Source organism: Giraffa tippelskirchi, chromosome 2 (genome assembly GCF_054371585.1).
Source record: "Giraffa tippelskirchi isolate mGirTip1 chromosome 2, T2T-mGirTip1v1.2.pri, whole genome shotgun sequence".
NCBI classification, from domain to species: Eukaryota; Metazoa; Chordata; class Mammalia; order Artiodactyla; family Giraffidae; genus Giraffa; species Giraffa tippelskirchi.
In genome coordinates this window covers 122,258,331-122,278,340 of record NC_137276.1, presented here as the reverse complement: position 1 = coordinate 122,278,340, position 20,010 = coordinate 122,258,331, and the positions used below count along the sequence as shown (strand labels likewise).

At 38.0% G+C, this 20,010-nt stretch overlaps 2 protein-coding genes across 36 annotated transcripts in view; one reads left to right on the top strand and one right to left on the bottom strand.

Moving 5' to 3' along the window:
- The window catches only part of MBNL1 (muscleblind like splicing regulator 1), a 209,260-nt gene that overhangs the window by 173,690 nt on the left and 15,560 nt on the right, over positions 1 to 20,010 (bottom strand). For 32 of the 33 annotated variants that reach the window (XR_014076876.1, XR_014076883.1, XR_014076882.1 and 29 more), the window contains exon 1: positions 12,625 to 12,792. The exons of the other annotated variant lie outside the window; for it this stretch is intronic. The gene's annotated coding sequence lies outside the window, so the exon portion shown is untranslated. Of the gene's footprint in view, positions 1 to 12,624; positions 12,793 to 20,010 lie in introns of those variants that run through there. 33 annotated transcript variants of the gene reach the window in all.
- Positions 12,184 to 13,883, top strand: LOC145538474 (uncharacterized). Of its 3 annotated transcripts, none has more exons than XM_081570571.1 (3): positions 12,184 to 12,304; positions 12,380 to 12,489; positions 12,650 to 13,883. In XM_081570571.1, the coding sequence occupies exons 1-3, from the start codon at positions 12,186 to 12,188 to the stop codon at positions 12,718 to 12,720; spliced, it is 300 nt and encodes a 99-aa protein (XP_081426697.1). In that variant the 5' UTR covers positions 12,184 to 12,185; the 3' UTR covers positions 12,721 to 13,883. The 3 variants fall into 3 exon arrangements, 2 of the variants coding, with proteins under 2 accessions (XP_081426697.1, XP_081426696.1); XM_081570570.1 differs by having other exon boundaries at positions 12,380 to 12,516; XR_014076884.1 differs by lacking the exon at positions 12,380 to 12,489.

Below are 20,010 nucleotides of genomic sequence, written 5' to 3'. Positions count from 1 at the left end.
GAACCTATGCAAAGTTGCACTTTCACCATTTGAGAGTTTGGAAGCTAGCCTACAAAATACAGCTTTATTTTCTGCACACAAAGAAAAGACAAAGGGAAAAAAGTCTCATGTATCTAAAACCTTCTGTCACTAAAGTTAAATTAGTTAACACCTAAAGCATATCGCGCTCTCTCTCAAGGATTTTTTTTTTTTTTCTGTTAACACAAAATTTTCAGTCTCTGAAACCTGAAGGTCAATACTGAGTGTCTTCATCTCCTAATCAGGAGTTAGTATGAAGAAGCTTCAGATGAATTATATGTCCCCACCTTTCTATAAAAATGCCAACATCTGAAGTAAATTAATCTCTTCTATCTGGTCATCTGTCTACCCTACATTTGTGTCATGCTTATTTATCAAATACTTAAACAGAAAGAAAAATAGCTTAAGTACTGAATCATGTAATTTTAACAAATTATGATTTGATTTTTTGTCTTCTCTTTAATATACAAAGTCTGTAAAGAGTTAATGTGTCTACTGGATGGTTTTAGGCAAATTCCACACTCTGCCCACAAGCAGCCTATTCTTGGCTCCTCCATGCCCACTTTGTTTTGCCCGTACATTACTTGTGAATATTTCCATCACTACACTGGAAACTACTCTGAGAAGAGGATATACCTTACTCACGTCTTTATCCTCTGATAGGTGGATAAAGCATGAAAGATGGCACATGTACAACTACACTCAATAAATATTTTCTAATATAAGTGCTTTCCTTTGAGGCCAAAAGCAATAGCATACAGTTCTTTCATGTTCCTTCTCTAAACAGTACATAATTTTATTTGGTGTATGTTCAAAATAGCTCATGAAGAGAGGAATTTTTTAGCAAGTGACTAGCTCCAAGAGAACAAGTCTTCAATTAATCGTTTATCTTTTTTTTAATGTCATAAGCTCTGCCACATAGGCATAGAGAGCACAGATTAGTGTGTGAAGATAATGCAACATGAAAGCATAAAATGCCCATCTTGTTCAGTCACTAAGTAGTGTCCGACTCTTTGGGGCCCCATGGACTGCAGCACACCAGGCTTCCCTGTGTGCTTGTGAAGGCTTGTCCTTCACCATCTCCTGAAGTTTGCTCAAACTCCTGTCCATTGAATCGGTGATGCCATCCAACCATCTCATGCTGCCATCCCCTTCTCCTGCCCTCAATCCTTCCCAGCATCAGGGTCTTTTCCAATGAGTCGGCTCTTCGCATCAGGTGACCAAAGTATTAGAGTTTCAGCTTGATAAACAAATTTAGCATGTACTCTGGAGCTAGGCCTATCACTTCTTGGTGAAAATTTTATGGCATCATGTTACTGGTGTGAAAGGACATTATCTTTGCAAAGCTTCCTCTGGGAGGATCCCAGATGGCCCATATGCAATGTTATAACGGGTCACACTACTGGATGCCTTTACCATATCTGCTAAAGACAGGAGGCCTGGTGTGTTTTGCTTTGCTTTGTTTTTTATAAACCTAAAAAGCAAAGATTACAAACAGTTGGCAAACTCTATGCCATTTGTATTAATAAGCCAATGTCAAAGCAAAGGAACGAAATGTATTAGCCAGCCTTTTAAATTAAATTTATACCTTCCTGAGTCATGTCAATTCTATGGGCAAAGTTTAAAACTACTGTATCGTAACTATACCACATTCATTCTCAGCAGAATCATAAAGGGGAGACGGCATGCTAGTTCAGAAGTGAAGAAAGACCTGGCTTCATTTCAGCTACTCATCAGGCTGTGTGAATTTTGGCATGTAAGGTAACCTCTCTGAGCCTTAGTGTCCTCATCTCTATCAAGAGGATGGTGGTTCCTACCACACAAGTCTGTTCCCTAATCGTGCAGCACTGTGAGCAGGTTCTGTTCTGGAAAGACCATCTCATACACAGAAGATGCTAGCCTCATTCTCTTCATACCTTTTCCTTCCATTTTCTGAAAAGATTGCTTAAGCTTCAGCCTCTGTCAGGTGTCCTCTCCCACAGAGTACACCCTAACCACTCAGCTCCGCAAAGACTTCCCTCCCTTCATTTCCTCCTTTGGTATTCAACTGGATGGTGCCACTACTGATTGTCCTGTTCACCTCTCATGTCTTTCTCCCCAACTCAATTATATGTCAAAAAAGAATAAGAACTATGTAATTCTCCTTTGGGACCTTCCCTCCTGACCTACTATAATCCTTTACTTCTAATAGGTGCTCAGCAAATGTTTGTTAATTGATTATTTAGCAGAACATAAAGAATGACTTCCCTATATTGCCTTATTATTAACATAGAAAAATAGCTTTTTAAGTGAAAACACCTCAGCACATAGTAAACTTTAATCCATTACCGAGAAACAGACACAACAGTCTCTTTATTAACTGCTTCCAAAATAATATTTACTTTTAAAATCCAGTCCTCAAACCATTAATATATTTCTCTGGGAGAGTCATTTCCCATGTGCAATTTTCAGTAAATGGGGTCCTTCTGAAAAAATTATGCAGAATTCCATTTTTTTTCCCATAATCTCCACTATTGTTCTGGATATTTCCAATTAATTTTCAGAAAGGTCCTATTTGGAAATACCTCAGAGAGGTTCTACAGCTGGGTTAAAGATCTGCTTGTATTCCCAGTTGTTCATCTTTGCTATGTTCATACAATATTTCAAAGTCTTCTGGTTAGGGTATGTCAGACCAATTATTTAAGACCAATTGCCTTATTTGAATGCCTCTATGTTGACAATGAAGCTTTTCCTGAATTTTTTGAGCAATGAAATTCAAATAACAGCTCAAAATAATTTGGAGTAAATTTACTAGTTAAGATTGGCCCATGAGTTGGGAAGGCAAAGAAGAATTTCTAATCTTAGTACAATTTAATCTTATTTACTTTGAAATGAACATTTATTTTCTAAGCATTATCTAATAATTCAACAAAAATAGATTTTTACCAGATCTTTACAGCACACAGCCAAAACCAGATGGGGCAAAAAAAGTCTAATAATAGAAAAAGACACGTTCTAAGCGTGGTTTTCACATAATACTAAAAGGCATATAAACAAAAGGCAATGGAAACACTGTTAACATTATTTTCTCTAGCTCTACATGTTATATTTAAAGACATAAACAGTGCAATTTAAAAATTATTTTCTGTGGACATAGACTATCTAAATAAATTAAGTGATAAATATTTATAAATGGAATCTTTTTCTTGAAAACTCTTGATTTCATGAGAATTTCTCTATGTATATTAAATACAGTCATTGCTCTGACATGCTCAACTTAAACTCCCTTAGCCACTTGTAAAAAGCACGTAAATGCCTTATATAAAAAGGCCTACGAGTACTCCTGTAAACAGCTCTCTATTCTGTTTGAAATATAACTATCCTCCCAACTCCAGGTAACTGCTAACTCAATGCAACTGCTTATTTATTTCCGTATGTAAATAATTTTGTTTATAACGGTGTCCGATTATTAAGGATCATTATTTCCAGGAAAAAGAGTATCACTGATACCTTCCCTAAAATAGCAAGGTCTGAGAAGTATAAGTGTCAGCCACATTGAGCACATTGCAAACTTGTTTTATCATGTATCTATCTACCACCTGGTTTATCACTGGGGATCATTTACACCAGTGTTCTGCATGAACTTTAAAGGGACCAGAACCGCTCAGCCGTCAATAAGACATTTCCCAGCAAACAACAACATACCCCTAGGACAAAATGAGGCTTACTTTAGAATGACCAATTTGGTATAAAGAATTTAAATACCATTCTTTAATTGACTTGATCCTGTGTTTTAAAGGAGCTTGACACAGAAATGAACTGTTTTTAAGAATGTAACAGGTATCTTCCGCCTAACCAAGTTACAGTCCCAGATAAAATATAATTTTAAGTGTTTTTCTCTGATGTTTTAAAATATAGTTCTTTATACGAAAAGAGCTCACAAGGAACAATATGATGAACAGCGATAACATTAACAAAGTTTTAAATAAGGGATTTGGGGTGAAAAGTTTAAAAAATTCTTACTATACTCTTTAAATCATTTTCAATACCTCCCATCACCTTTAATATCCACATCTAATTAGTTGCCACATCCTGTGGGCCTGAAGCCTGTGACTTTTTCTCCAGAACACGTGTTCCTTCATTACCTTGTTATCATCCTTTTCCAGTCCCTCATCTCTAGCCAACAATTTCCATTTCATCCTATGTATGTCCTACTCTCCCTCTAAAAAATGTCACTAAAACACAACACCTGTACATTACTTGCCAAAGCAAGTGTCTCCTAATGTTCCCACTGTGCCCTGAACTTCCTAACTGGTCCTTAGTGTCCTCCAGAGTGGAGCCCCAAACTCCCTTTCTCCACTGATTCCTTATTTCTTCTACCCTATTAACTGCCCCTCCCCAGGCCCTTTATCTCTCTCCTCTTAACTTCCTATCCATTCTTCCGGAGTCTCCTCAAATGCTGTAGCAAGAGTTACTCTTGTGGATTATTCCAAATGTCTACAGTCTCAATCTCCTATCAGTACCCAAGTATCTTTTTCAATTTTGTTTTTATTCTTTCACAGTTCTAGAACTGGACTACCTTGGTTCAACTCCCTGTTGTGCCACTTCTAGTTAAGAAACCATGGGCAATTAACTTTGTGTCTCAGTTTTCCCTGTGAAACTGAGATAGTATCCATCTCACAGGGTTGTTCTGAGGAGTATGTAAATTAATTCATTCACTTTACCCTGGCACCAAGTAGTCCAAGATGTTAGTGATCGTTGTTAAAGCTAGTATCCTCATCACCATTCTTTGTAACGATGGCAAGCAAGACAAAAAAAAAAGGTTAAAAATATGGAATTGGAGTTAAAAAAAAAAGTCTCACAACTTTGAAAATGACAAAAAGTGTTTACCAGTCATGCTGCTACTGCTGCTAAATCGCTTCAGTCGTGTCTGACTCTGTGCGACCCCATAGATGGCAGCCCACCAGGCTCCGCCGTCTCTGGGATTCTGCAGACAAGAATACTGGAGTGGGTTGCCATTTCCTTCTCCAGTGCATGAAAGGGAAAAGTGAAAGTGAAGTCGCTCAGTCATGTCCGACTCTGTGCGACCCCATGGACTGTAGCCCACCAGGCTCCTCCGTCCATGGGATTTTCCAGGCGAGAGGACTGGAGTGGGGTGCCATTGCCTTCTCCGACCAGTCATGCTAGTCACCTTTAAAAGTCAAAAGGGGCATTTTACATCTGTCACAAAGATTAAATGAGATATTTTGAAAAGAAATATATAGCAAATAGCACTTATATTATTAACTATTATTTAGATGCTCATAATTTTACAGATGTAGAAATTAAACAACAGAAAGAGTGAATGTTTTTTCCCAGTCCACCTACCTAGTCACATCTGGTTTGGTAAAATAAAATCCATACACTGTGAGATTTGTGTGCTCCATCTCCCAAGTCAATTACTCCTTTCAAGACATAGACAAAGTGTAATAAACACATAAAAATAAGATAACTTGTAAATGATAATAATCACATCAATATCACCTCTTGTATTTATAAAGTGCTTCACTTTTCAAAACATGTACCCCCAAATGGGCTCTGTTTTTGTGGTTCTACCTGCACTGCAACAAACAATGGACTTTCAAAACAAATGTAGATACAGTGCTCACAGAAACTGACATATCATTTCACAGGATGGCTTTTTTAAACTAAAATTTAGTAAACAAATATCAGTTAGGGAGTCTGTGTTAGGAGAACACTGAGTTGCAAAGTCACTTAATGGTTCAGAGCTTTTTCCACCAACGTTCAGCCCCAGCAGGCCATCTGCCCTCCTATCCTATCTGTGATCCCCTCGATTATCACCATCCCATCCCAGACTATCTTTCTACTAGGATAAGGGGAGCCATCCACAGAGTGCTAAAAGGTCTTCTTGTAATCAGATAAGACAGAAACAAATAAAATGTTAACCTATCATTATTACTACGATCAACAATGCTGATAAACAGATTGCTGGACATTTGACTTGATTAAATTTTAAATTTTATGGATACAATAAACTGTGAATAGTTTGTAAATTTTAAGTTCAAGAAGTATCTTTAATGATGTTCTAAATATGAATATGGACTTCTTAATGCCTCATTTGGCATTCTTGTTATTTAACCTGCTTTTGACGTGTTTTGACTATTAAACTGTACAGTCTTTCACGGTTTCGATTTCCTCACACCCCCACTGCATATACTATTGTTACCACACTTTTTCCAATTTTCTAGAAGAGTCTATTCAGTTATAATCATTGTAGACAAATGTTAGTAAGGAGGAATTTTGAGTGCAGTAAGTATACACAATGTTACCACGTCTTCCACAGCCACATACTTAAAATATTTATGAGCTACTTTTAAAAACCCACAAAATTGTATTCACAATTGTGACACTTCTACCAGTGCCTGAAATCATCTATATCTTATTTTTAATTTCTTCACTTTCCTATTCAATGTCACATTAAATTGGATACTCTGGCTGTCTCTGATTAAAATCTCCTTGCTAATATATATTTCTCTCATTGCTCTTCATTCAGTATAAAACATTTTCTTTCACTTCTTTTTTGGTACATTTTAGTAATATTTTCACCGCTTAACTTTAATATATAGTTTTTTTTTTTTTAGCAAATGACCTTTCATTATCCGTTTACTTTTAACCTAGCTTTTCCCTTGAACAAATTTTCTATGCACTGTTTACCCCAGTTACCCACTTTGGTTTTCTGATACATTTGTAATTATTTGGTAGCTTCAAAAATTGGTATTTTATGGTATTTAACAGTAGTGCTAATGCCAAAGCTATCGATATTTTACTATAGGATATTTGAAAAATATATATTTCTACCAGCAAAATGAATTAAATAAATGAACTAGAATATGTATGAAAATCATGCCTGGATGTTAAATATAAACACATGACAATATGGAAACATCACTGAATAGATATAATTAATGCTGCTTTAACAGAATAATATTTCTGTAATATCGAAAAATACAGAATATTTTTTGTTTTCCACTATTTATGCATTAGAACTGTTATGTTTACTACATGTATTGGTCAGAGCTACAAGAAAATGTACCTTTCCTTATCTCAACTTCCATACAATGTTACCTAGCCACCGTTTATGAAATACAAGTTTCCACTTCACAGTTATTTTCAAAACTCTTAACTTCCCCTACAAGACTGCCACCTCTTTGAGGATAAGGTGTATCTTGATTAAGTTTGGTAGAGCTCACTGAACCTAGCTTGCTATTTTTGCCACAATATATATTTTCCTATGAATCAACTTTAGAAAATAAAATATCTCAAATCAGCATGTAATGTTTATTTCACATGATTAAATATGTTCCCACAATCCTAGAATCTTGTTAGCTCTTTAAAACAAGTTCACTCGTAATTACATGAACTATGAATTAAATAGTAGTTTAACTATTTTAAAAGTGGAAAATATAGTAAAGGTCCAGCGTCAAGATAAATTTTTTTAAGAATCCTCTGGAGAAGAAATATCATTTTGTGAACTCAGCTAGAGAGGGACTGGAATGGAGTTGATAAATACATGGACATCAGCCTTTGGATTACATAGTATTTACTACAATCCTTTTTAATAATCTACATTACTTAATATCTAGATGATTTGAATAAATTGGCATTGCCTTGGGAAAAGTTTTATATTCATATATATATACACTCACACACAAATTGTACCCACACTTGTATTTACCTTATTAGCTATTATTCACCTCTTTGGGTATTTAAAGATGCAACTCTCAATTTCTTAAAACAATTGTCCAAAGAGATGACAGTTTTTCTTTTAGAGCATATACACTATTTGAAGCATGACACTTATTTCAGAAACATCTTCACTTTTTAAAAAGTAATTGATCACAGTGGGAATGCAATTTTCCACTCTATCCAATGTGGCTACATTTCATCTTGAGGTTAATATATCCTGAACTCTTTAACAAAGCATCATCACTGAAACCGAGGATAAGATCTCAAAAATAGTGGGAAAAGTACCAAATACATAATGCTCATACTGTAATATATATCCTTCAAAGGTTTTTCATTTTTATATATGTCATAGGCAGAGGTAATAAGATGCCTTTCAGAAAACATGAGTAGTTATCTGAAAGAAACGTAATAAAATCATTAAAAGACTAATAATAATATGCAGAAAGCTATTACCTCATTATTTGTTAAGGGTTTTTTCAAGGATATAGCTGTAATGCTTTTATAAATGCATATTTTTTATAATATGAAAGTACAACATAAATCCCAAGTTCCCTACCTCAACTCTAAAAATACAAAATATGTCTAGAGACTTTTGGTGCGCTATGTCAATAGCTCTTCTTAAATCCTCTGCTTTGCAATCAATAATTCTCCAAGCATTAGTGAATCTGCTCCATGACTCATCAGAAACGATCTACAAAGTTAATGGGGATCATTGTTCCCCGCAGGCTCCACACGCATTGACACTAATGGCAGTTATGCTTCTTGTGGTGGGAGACAGATTCAAGATGGCACTGAGCCGGGAGGTAACTCTTCTGAGATTCTCCATAAAATCTGCCCCCTCTCCCCCAGTAAAGAAGAACCCATCGGCTCCAACCTGTTCATATATTTAGTATCCTTCAAGTAAATAAAAGTATGCTTATGTTATATGGATATATTTTTTTAGTTTAACACTGTGCATGACAAAATGTACTCCAGTTATGAAAATATCTCAGAGGAATGTTTCCAGGACCTATGCCATTGTGCTTTGTTTTACCAGTCAGATGCTTTCTCAAGAATGTGTTCAAATTATAAAGACAATGTCTCCGTGTATAGGAATTCTTCAAAGCCCAAAGCATTACCAAAGAATTGTATTTTTACCTTTCCTAGTATTCAAAACAATGCCCACTTCCCTACAGGTGAAAGTCTTTCCTTCTTGTGAATTTATTAATCTTTGATTAACATATGGTCAGGAGTTGTTTTGATTTATTAGGTGTTTTTATTTTCTAAGGAAGGAAAGTCATAGCAAAGGAAAATATATATTAAGCATTTGAAGATAATTGCTATTTACTGAAAACTCTATTTTAAAATAAATTTCAGTGACTGGTTTGTGTTTGGTAACTTTGTGACAATGATAACTATGGAGTCTCTAAAATGTTCCTAACTAGCAATCATACTCTATTCTGGCCTTTGAGAGGTGTTAAGACTCATCCCCTAATTATAAGCCTTTTCTCTGCTATTACTACCTCACCATTAAATCTCTAAACTAAACAGTAGTTTTGAGGAAATAAAAATAGATGTTAGACGGTGTGTTTTCTCAAATTTTAGTTACAATGGGTAAGAAAGATGAAGTATTCCTATGTATAACAAACTTCTTTAGCCTGTGAAAGTGAAAATCCCTTTTATTGCATTTTGACCAGTAAATGCTATTAGGCTTTCTCCCAGAATACCGCTTTCTTGCTTTATTCTAGAATAGCTCTGTCCAATAGAAATACAATGCATGCCACATCTGTTATTGTAAGTTTCTAGTAGCCATATTTTCTTTTCTTTTCTTTTACCATGCTGCCAAGCACGTGGGATCCTAGTTTCCTGACCAGGGATCAAACCCCCGTGCCCTGCAGTGGAAGTACAGAGTCCTAACCCCTGGACCACCAGGGAAGTCCCAAGTAGCCATATTTAAAAAAAAAGAAAATGAAAAGAAACAGGTAAAATTAATCTAACAACATATTCTACTGAAACTAATATATCCAAAATATTATCACTGCAACATATTATCACTATAAAAATATTGTGAGGTATTTTACATCCTTTCCTTTGTACAAAGTGTTCAACATCCACTTAGAACAAACCTCAATCCAGATAACCACATTTCAAAGGGTCAATAGTCACACATGGCCAGTGGCTACTATATGGACAAGTTCTAGATTTCAAAAACATGAAGCGTTGTGGCCTAAAAGTTCACACGCTTTAAAATTTCCCTATGTAACATCCTCTATTATTACTATTGCTGTTGGGATTTTCTATTGAGCCAAATATTTAAATGACTATATTTCATTTCCTTCATCTGCTTCCCTGACCTTCATATCTACTGGCCACTCTGACGCCTCAGAGTACAAGAAATTCCAATCACCTATTCTTTTCAGCTTCTTCTAAGCAAGATCTGAGATAGTCTCTCACCTCTGCATCTTCCCATCACCAAGCAGAAAGCCAGAAGGTGCAGGAAGGCTATTCTGTTTCCATAAATAAATATACCAAATACAGGCCTAATGTATGGCGACAATGATAAATGCAAGGGCAATTTTTTTTGTTTACAAAAAGGATCAGAAATTTTATATAACAAAATAACACACTCATCTTCAGTCAGAAATACAATTTTACTCCCTTCCCCACCCCCACCCCAGGAGAAACTTTGGGATACTCTGTTCTTGTTCTGGAACAGAATCCAGTGTTTCATGTCATAGGAATTCTGTGCCCAGAGGAAGAACAGAATGTTGGAATCAAAATTTAATGAATTCAACTTGGAGCCTAAGTTTGCCCCAAATGTGGAAATGTAAACACAAGCAATAATATCTTAAAGCATAAAACACTTTGGAGTCTGTTGGCATGGCTGCATAAGAGTATCACACTAGATGTGTGTCTGCACACAAATTTTATCTTAGTTCCATGAGGAAAAAAATTAAACCAGGCACATGTGAGGTTTTCTGAGTCTCTTCGTCATAATAAAACCTGATTATTCCGTCTTAAGTGACACTGTAATTATACACGGTTGGATGAACAGGTTTTCTGGTGCTGACCCAACCTGTTCCTTAAAACACAAAAGGCCACTTTTGTGAGGAAACCCCCCATTAAATAAAACTAAAAGCTACATCTATCTTTTGAAAGAAGGCCTAACAACACACTAAGTAATCAAAAAAAAAAAAAAAATTCACCCCTGTGCAACACTGGTGAAGATCAGAATGCTGGAGTCTTCCTAAAAAAACAGTTTTGAGCTGCAGTTGTCACCAACTTTAAGAAAGCGAAAATACAAGTGACAACATTGTGCTTTCACTGGCTACAAAATAACTTTATTCAGTGTCCCTGGCTAGAGCACCGCATCAAAGCCATTCTAAGTATTGAGCTGGTTGAGTTTCACAGTCCTTGAACTTTCATTTTAACTTGTCTCAGTGATAATATTTTATCTCAGCAGCAAGACAGGGAGAAACACCAACGCTCTCAGCAGTCCAAAGAGATAACAGGGAGTGGATCACTTAGCCTGGTATAGAATAGTTATGTACTAAATACCCTCCGTGTATAAACAGACACTGTGTTCAAACCCAGGAGGGAGGAACACCGCGTCCACGGGTGTAGTATTTCAAAGCACATTGCGGAGGGCCTGCAAATTCAAAGGCATTAATTATGACTTCTCTCTTGGTGGATTAATTTGCTTAAGAAATTCCTCCGAGTATAGCAGAGTTTACCATCCATTTGCTCTGGGCTTGTGCCTGGGCTGGTAGATATACAAAGTAAAGGCAGCGGCAATAACCTTGCTGGCAGCTTCTTACTCAATCTTAATCCAAGGGAAGCACACTCCTCGGAAATACACCACAGAATCCTAGCAGCCGCATATTCCCCCCGGCCCGGGAGAGACTGAAGAACACAATTACTCTTCTAGCTCCACCACGCTAGTTGTAAAGTACTGTGAGACGGGCAAGCATAAACTCCACCATATACCTGCTCGCCTTACAGGCTCCGGAATCGAAGTATTCTCACATGACACATTACTACCAATAACAGATTCCGGCTCCGTTTAAAAAAAACAGAGAGAAGGGGAAGGGGGGGACGCGCTACATATTTGTCCTGCTTTTGTCTAAAAAAAAAACAAAACCAGAACCCAAGTCCTAACTACTTTTCATTCTTTTCAACCTTTCATGAAAGCAATTCAATCAACCAACTGCGGCTCCACCCAGAGAGCGTCTATACTTACTTTTCTTACAGTTTTTGAGTGACGCACTACAAAACGATGGAAAAAAAAAAAAAAAAGCAGGAGCCCTCTCATGCAGGGCGTCTTCCGCCCTGAAAACTTGGCAAAAGGCAAACTGGACTGAAATACAGCACTCTCCATATAAGGAAGACCAGCTAAACATGTCATGCGTAATTTATGGGTAGCAGGCAGAGAATTAACCTTTGCGTGCACATATTTGGCCCAGATGAAAACCAGGCTGGATGGCAGCCTCGGGAACAGGGATGCGGGACCTCTAGGGAGAAACCGTGGCTCGCGTCTGATGGACTCGCATCTCCCCCCTCCCCCGACAAAGGCCGTTAAGTTGTAAGTACACTTCCACGCACCTGTTTCTTTTACCGCCCCCCCCCCCTTTTCTTTCTTTCTCTTTCTTTGTTTTAGGCTGCCAAGTGGGAAGCTGGCAGGGCTGACAGTGTCCGCAGAGCCCGGGGAAGGTCTACTCGGAGCTGGGCTGCAGCTGCAACCTCCCGCTGTCCCTCTAGCTCGAGATGGTGTGTGATCGGAAACCATCCAGCGCGGTGAGCCGGCCCCAGCCTCCTTTCACTTCCTCCTTCAGCCATGTACAGTCCCGAAAGAGTACGAACAATGCAGAGCAGCGCGAGCAAACTGGGAAAATGGAAACTTACCTCTCACATTTTTTTTTCCCCTCAGAGGCAGCCAGACTGCCGAGCGAGTGCCCAAGGCATTGTGGGAGTCATGATTCCAAGAGGCCCGCGATTTAAAATTGAACTTGTCAGTTCCCGGTCACGGGAGCATTGTGAGCGCCACAACTCATTCAGCTGCAGTGAAAAGACTGTTGCATGTCGCTGTGCAGCCTCTTATCGCCGAGGTCTGGTTTCCGCTGCTGCTGCGCGGCCCCTCCCCCGCCGGCCCAGCCCCACCAGGAAGCCCTGGGCGGACTCCGCGAGCCCCGGAACGCACGCGGCGACAGGGAAAAAAAAAAAAAAAAACGCTCTTCAACTTTCCGCCGCCCGGCGGCTCAGCCCCCAGCCACCTCGCCGCCCCTCAACCTAACAAGAGTCCGCCGGGGATGGCGGTAGCCACTCGCCCATCGCTGCGGAAAGCAAAAGGAAACCCGAGCCGGCGCTGGCGCGGTGCATCCCCGCCGCCTCCCGGTGGTATCTTCCATCTTATACGTTCAACACTGTAACCTCCGAGCTATAGTGCCCACGGGACGCACCCCTGCTACTTTCTGATCCTTGAGACTGGCTGGGCAGACAGATAGGTTCGTTTTTTGAAAGCGGCGGGTGGATGGGGCTTGGTAAGGCCGTCGGCAAGGTTAGACTGAAGGTGAGTCTCCAGAACTGGATAGAACAGTAGGACCTGGTGGGGCTGGCCGCCTTAAAATGCACCACGCAGATTTCGAACCTGGATGGCCCATAGACGGGAAAAACATCCGCAAGACTGCCAGTGTGTATCTTTCTTCAGAAACAGGGTGTCCACGGTTTTGGAATTCTGCAGTAAAACTAACTGCCACACAAGCACGAATACTCACATACCAGCTTCCCATCTCCTTTGTAAATAATATTTGGACTGTAAAACCCCCTTTCATCCCAACTCTGCATTGTATGATATATAGAAAGCAGAGACTCCTCCTTCGTTATACAATATTCATTTTCTGAAATACTGCAATCGTCCAAGGAAAATAAGTCATATTATTGCTGGAACAAAAGAAAACACAGCCCCAAATCATAATTCACTGTGTGTTATGAGATTTAACTTGCCTTCACTTTGAATGGAAAGAGTCCTGGACTATTGTGATGTGATCAAGTTTTAGAGATTTGGGGAGCAGAATTTACTTAGGATTTAGGGAATAATTTATTCAACGATGATTATAATTAAAAAACTTTTTTCTATGTTTTGAATACAGTTTAGGAGCAAACGCTACCTATCGTGTGATGTTTCTACAAGTTTGTTAGGTTGTTTTAAAGATGGTGGGAACAGCTTAAGGAGGAGAAGGAGAAAAGCATCATGAAAGGTGCTGAAGTACAAAACTACTTCTAGAGGTATTAATAACGACTTGAGTTCTCCACCCTTGGCTACATCCACAAAACACTGAGTTAATATTGTGCCCTGCTCCCTTCCAGAACAAATAAATTAATTAATTAGATGGTGCCGCTTCTCAGTATTAATCATGAAAAAGTACCCAAGTGCACACCCAGTGGAAGCAAACTTAAAATGAAACCAACACTTTCTCAAAGGACAAGGATGGGCATTCTCTATCTGCCAATTAGGAGCTACCCCGAGCAATGAGGACTTCCTTTCTTCCAATTCAGCATTCATTTCAACAACTACATCAATAGGCTGCTATGCCAGAGATTCAAGAATGGATAACAACATAGAGTCCCTCCCCTCAAGAATAATACCTCTACTAGGAAAGAGACTGGGGAAAAGACAAATAAACTAATTCTGACTGAAGGATAAATGCTAAAATGATGGAGGCAAGACCAAGGCGCATTCTAGTCAAGAAAGCTTCCTGGAGTGGTTGTTTTAACAGGTGCCTTAAAAGGGGTATAGAAATTATCAAGATGAATAGAGAGGTGAATCCAGGTTCTGTGGGAAAAGAGCCTGGCAAATACAATGGAACTGCTCGTCTTGGGGTTAGAAGTGAGTTGGATACTTGTAGGAGAGTGGCGGCAAGTGAGCTAAAAGTAGGTCTGTGTTCACCCAAGGAGTCTCAGCTTTACTCTGAAAACTGTGATAATCTAGATGAGTTTAATCAGCAAGGAGATAGGTGGAATTTGGACTTGTATTTCAGAAGGATCCTGCGGCAGCAGCTTGGAGAGTGAATGGGAGTGTGGGGTGGAGGCTGATGGAAGAAGGGTGAATGGGTGTGGACAGACTGGAAAAATGACTCATGCAGGGAATGAGGAAGGGAGGAGTCTTGGGAGACTCCCAAGTCCCTGGCTTAACCTACTGGATTGTTTGCTACTTGCTTTTTAATTTTGCCTCCATTCTCCATGACAACAGAGACTGACTTGAGAGCTGGGCCACCTATGCATGTGCTAGCAGGTTGGAGGCCTTGCTGGCTTCCACACGCCTCTCCTCAGAATGACCAGTGAACCGCTAAGGGCTAATCCCAGTTGTAGGAACTTCTTTTCAATTGTTCTCAGACCCTTGCAGACTTCCAAGTCAGAGTTTTGGTGTTCTTTTCTCATGTGGCTTAGAAAATTTGCTGTTTGGAGCAACATGATGAAAAACAAGACTTTGAACCTGTGTATGGTGCAAGAGAGGAAACTATTTTTCCACTTCAACGCTGGAGGAGGGGGAAGTTCTGGGAACAAAAGAGAAATTGAAACTGAGACAAATTTTCTGCTCCACTGCACAGAATACAAAGAAATACAAGAAAGACCCCTGAATGTTAGGAACAGTAGAATAAACATCCTAGTAAATGACAAAGAAGATGAAAAAAATGTTATTCACACTAGTAAAGGAAAAAAGGGTGGCTAAGAAAACTCATACAAAGCAGTGGTCAACCCAGGACTCCAAAGTGAGTCCAAGTAAATTGTAATATAAAACTTCATTACCGCTGGTTTAGCTTAATTTATTGTCATTGATAATGCCATGACATGAATAATGACATTTAACATTTCGAAGCACTGTAGCAAACACCAGATCATATGTTAAAAATCTTAAATCACATTGCCAGCTTTCACTACCAGTGGCATGCTAACCACATTTCAAATTGTGAAAATTATTAAAAAATCATTATAGTAATAAAAAGTAAATAGCTCCCCATTTAGAATACCAATCATATTCCCTCAGTTCTAGGATAGCATTATGGTTTCTTTTGCACCTATGAAGTGTAGTTATAGTCCATAGGCTCATGAGCGAGTGCATCTACAAGTATAAAAAGAATGTCATTTGTGGGTGGAGAGGGAAATTATAGAGAACAATTTTAGATGAAATAAAACTACATGTTAAGATAAAGGAAAGAATGTTCACTGCAGGTTTCTGAAATATTTCAAACCATTCTAGTTTTAATTATACCAATGAATCCCAGTAGAAATATAGTTAAGGAATATGGTTTTTAGAGATAACATCAACTACCTGGTTTACCAATAAAATAGATAAAGGAAACGGCAGCATTTATCTTTTTCATTCAAGTGGGAGTCTTTACGGCATTGTGTAAATGTGTGTGTACAAATTGTATGTTTCTTGTCATACACACTGCATTTATACATAGCTCAGTAAGCTCTCACAGCCGTCTAATTATTTGCTTTTTTCTGCATCGTCCCCCTCAACGCATCATCTAAATGAAAATACCCTTAGAAGCTACGCTCTTTAAACTCGAAATATGAAAAGGTCTTGAATCACAGATCTAGGAATGCTGTTTGTATTATTCCGGAGTAAAAATAATCCATTGGAAGATACTGTCAAAACTAAGACTCAAATTCAGGCCCCGTGATTTTTAACCCATGTTTAAATACAGATGGTTAAGAGAAGCTGCTGGAAGGCGATGAAGAATTGGAAACACTCCCATATGGTGAATCCATTTTAAGTATATGCATTAAATGTAACTCCATTCAGTTTTACAGCAGGGAAGAGGGTTGAAGCATTTTTCTGTAGCCTGGATTCTAACCTGTTTAGGTATCTGAATAAATATATTAATATTTGATAGAATTATATGAATTTAGTTTACCTAAAGTTAGTTTAGTACTTTTATATGTTTCACCTATAAGTTAGTTTTTGAAATCATACCTAGTATTTAAATATTAATAATATATATATTCTACTATATATTGTGTGTATATATAGTATGTTATGTAATAGGACATATTACATATATAACGTATATACCACTTAATATACAAATCACATAAATGTAGAAACATTATATAAATTCAATGTACTTATCTTACAATGTATATAAATATTAAAACTGAGTTAAAATATTAATTTTATTGTGCATTTTTTTGGCATCCCTGGGTAGGCATGAACTAATTGTGCATTTTTCATTAGATTATTCTACCTGAAACTTGAATCTAAATCTTCATTATAATTATTTTGGCATACGGAAAAAAAGATATAAGCAAATACATTTCAGAATTAAAGGTTTAGAAGCACAGAATTATAGTAGAGAATGGAACATTGGAGACTTATCTGGTCCTTCTCCCTTATTAGACCAGAGAGCATTGTATAAGTAAGTTGGAACAATGTCAGAGAAGAACTAGCATCAGTGTCTTCTGACTCAGGCCATTTATTTTCATCATTTTTTCTTAAAGACACTGAGGCAACATTTAGTTGCCTCATATATAAGGCTCTGAGCTCAACTGAGCTCTCATACAGGCATAATTGCTCCCCAAGTTTAATGTGAAGAGGGGCCACATTAGATTTTGAGGAGTATACTTCTTTCCTCCTCTATTTCTTCCTTGTTTCTCTTTGCTTTTTTCCTTTCCATTTTTCCATTCTTCCTCCCTTCTTTCCATAACAGAAGACATTCTCACACAATGCCACTGTTCAAATGTTCATGGAGCATCCACTGTGCTAAGTCCTGTTCTAGGTAGTGTGGTTACAGAAATGAACAACACAGCCCAATCACTTCCTTCAAGGAGTTTACAGTCTGCTAGAAGGAGACAGGCAGTAAACAAAAAATAAATATAAAGGAACAGATAAACCTCTGGGCAATTTCAGATGGAGGTAAGTACACAAAGTGAAAGATACCAGGCTGAGGGGATAAGGTGGGGAGGTTGTGTGTTAAACAGGACAAGTGGTCAAGGGTTGAGATGGTGAGAAGTAGGCGTAGTCCTCAAGACAGTGAAAACTATCTGGAAAAAAAATCGTTCAAAGCAGTGGGAACTGCAGGCCTGGCACCTTGAATCTTCAGCGTATGTTAGGGCTGGAAATCCAATGACCCATAAAAACTAATGGGTGGGAGTTCCCTGGTGGTTCAGCAGTTAAGACTTCAACTTCCAATGCCGGGGGTGCAGGTTCAGTCCCTGGTCAGGGAGCTAAGCTCCCATATGCCTTATGGCCAAAAACCCAAAGCATAAAACAGAAGTAATATTGTAACAAATTCCATAAAGACTTTAAAAATGGTCCACATTTAAAAAAAAAAATCTTTAAAAACTAATGGGATGCCTAACTTCAAAGAGCTTAGAGTCCAGTGAGAGAACTGATGAATCTTAATAAGATTAGTCACACTCATGATGCATAGCTACAATCCTGATAATTTTGGTCAGCAGGAACCATTGACATGTTTGGTTATGTTAGAGGTGAGGGTGTGGGTATAACTGGCACAGGATCTGGATTTGCTTTTCATGAAGATGACTAGATTACACTTGACTGCTATGTGCAGAAGGCTGATAGTCTAATCTCAAAACAGAATGCAGGAAATACACCACTGCTGAGAATGAAAGCAAGTCAAAAGAGTGGGCTCTGGGCTGGACAACAATGTCAGCAAATGGCTGAAGACCTGAGAGAAAGTGATTTGAGTGTCCATAGCAGTGAGATGCAGTAAACATTAGACTCTTCCATCTCAGAGCTGAAGAGAATCCATAAGATGGCCACCTCCAGGCCTTGAGGGAAGTGAAATGTGTGTGTGTGGATGGGCAGGGGGAGCAATTTACTCCCATAAGGTTAACACAAGATAGAAAACTCAAAATTACTGAAGATAGAACATTTTCATAAAATCAGCAGTGATTCCAGTTCCCAGAAATTGTTACTGATACTATTACAGTTTATTTCTTTCCAGGTTTTCCTCAACACATTTTTTAAAACGGTTGATATTGTGTTACAAATGCAATTTTGTGCTCTCCTTTTTTCCCACTTCACCTCATAATATAACTTTATAAAATAAATAATATCTCCCATGTCATTCATATTCACTATAATCCTCAGTTATCATATAAAGTAACAGAGACTGGAGAAGTGACCCTTGACCAAAACCTCATAGTTACCAGGGGGTCAAGCCTCCTGCCCCATAGTACAGCATTTCTGAGCCTACATCCCAGATCCTGAAGTCATGTGTCTAAGGTGTATTATACTTCTATACACTCTGTTTGGGATATACACATGTCTCCTAATACAGATTGTCATTAGGGAAAAGAAAATATATAATAATGGTCTTTTAATAAATAAAAAGTTATAAAAATAAGTATGAAACTGGTAGCCAGAATTTCAAAGTGGACACATTACCTATATTATGTTATAATGTAGTATATAATATACACTTATTATATAAGTATATACTTATATAATTAGCATAACATTATGAAATACTTTCTACCATCTCATAAAATGATGTACTGTGGGTAAGCAGAGAATTCTCTTGTAATCATTTTAAAATAATATCTATTAGATCTAACAGTACAAATGTTATGCTGTACTTATCTCATGGACTGTAATCCAAATATTTCTACATTTTAATTCTGTTCTATGTAGAATAAAAGCATCTGGAGAAAATGTGGCCATTGCATTATTTGTTCTTAAATGCAAAATAAAAAAAAATTTAAACATCAATAGCAAGATTGATTTTTCTTTTCCTAAATGCCCCTGTATCTATCTACTCATTTATTTCTGAAGTTCCTTTCTTTTGGATACTATGATATCCCACATCCTTCTCTCTTTTCACTCCTTTGAATGGGTTTTCTCTTTCTGGATCTTTACGGCATCTGTTATTCCTTCTTTCTTTTCTGTTTCCAGAAATTACTTTCAAACCATGTCTCAAGCAATGTCCTAAAGGGACTTCTGAATAAGAATTTTTGTCACATGAAAATGGTCGAGTATCGTATACACATTTTTTTTCTCTTCTTCCCTCGTTGCCTTGTCCAGTAGTGTGGGAACTAAAGAGTACAGTCATTAATTAATTCTAACGTCTTAATGTAGACATCCGGGTGCTCCCTGCTGCTCCTTGATTCATTTAAAAATATTTATTGAGCACCACACACCAAGAGTTAGACTTGCACTGCAAATACAGAAATTATGAAGCCTTCTTCATGGGGCTCACCATCTAGTCTAGTATAGCGGGAAGGCATCAAGGGGGAAAAAAAAACCCTACACATTTGGGAAAA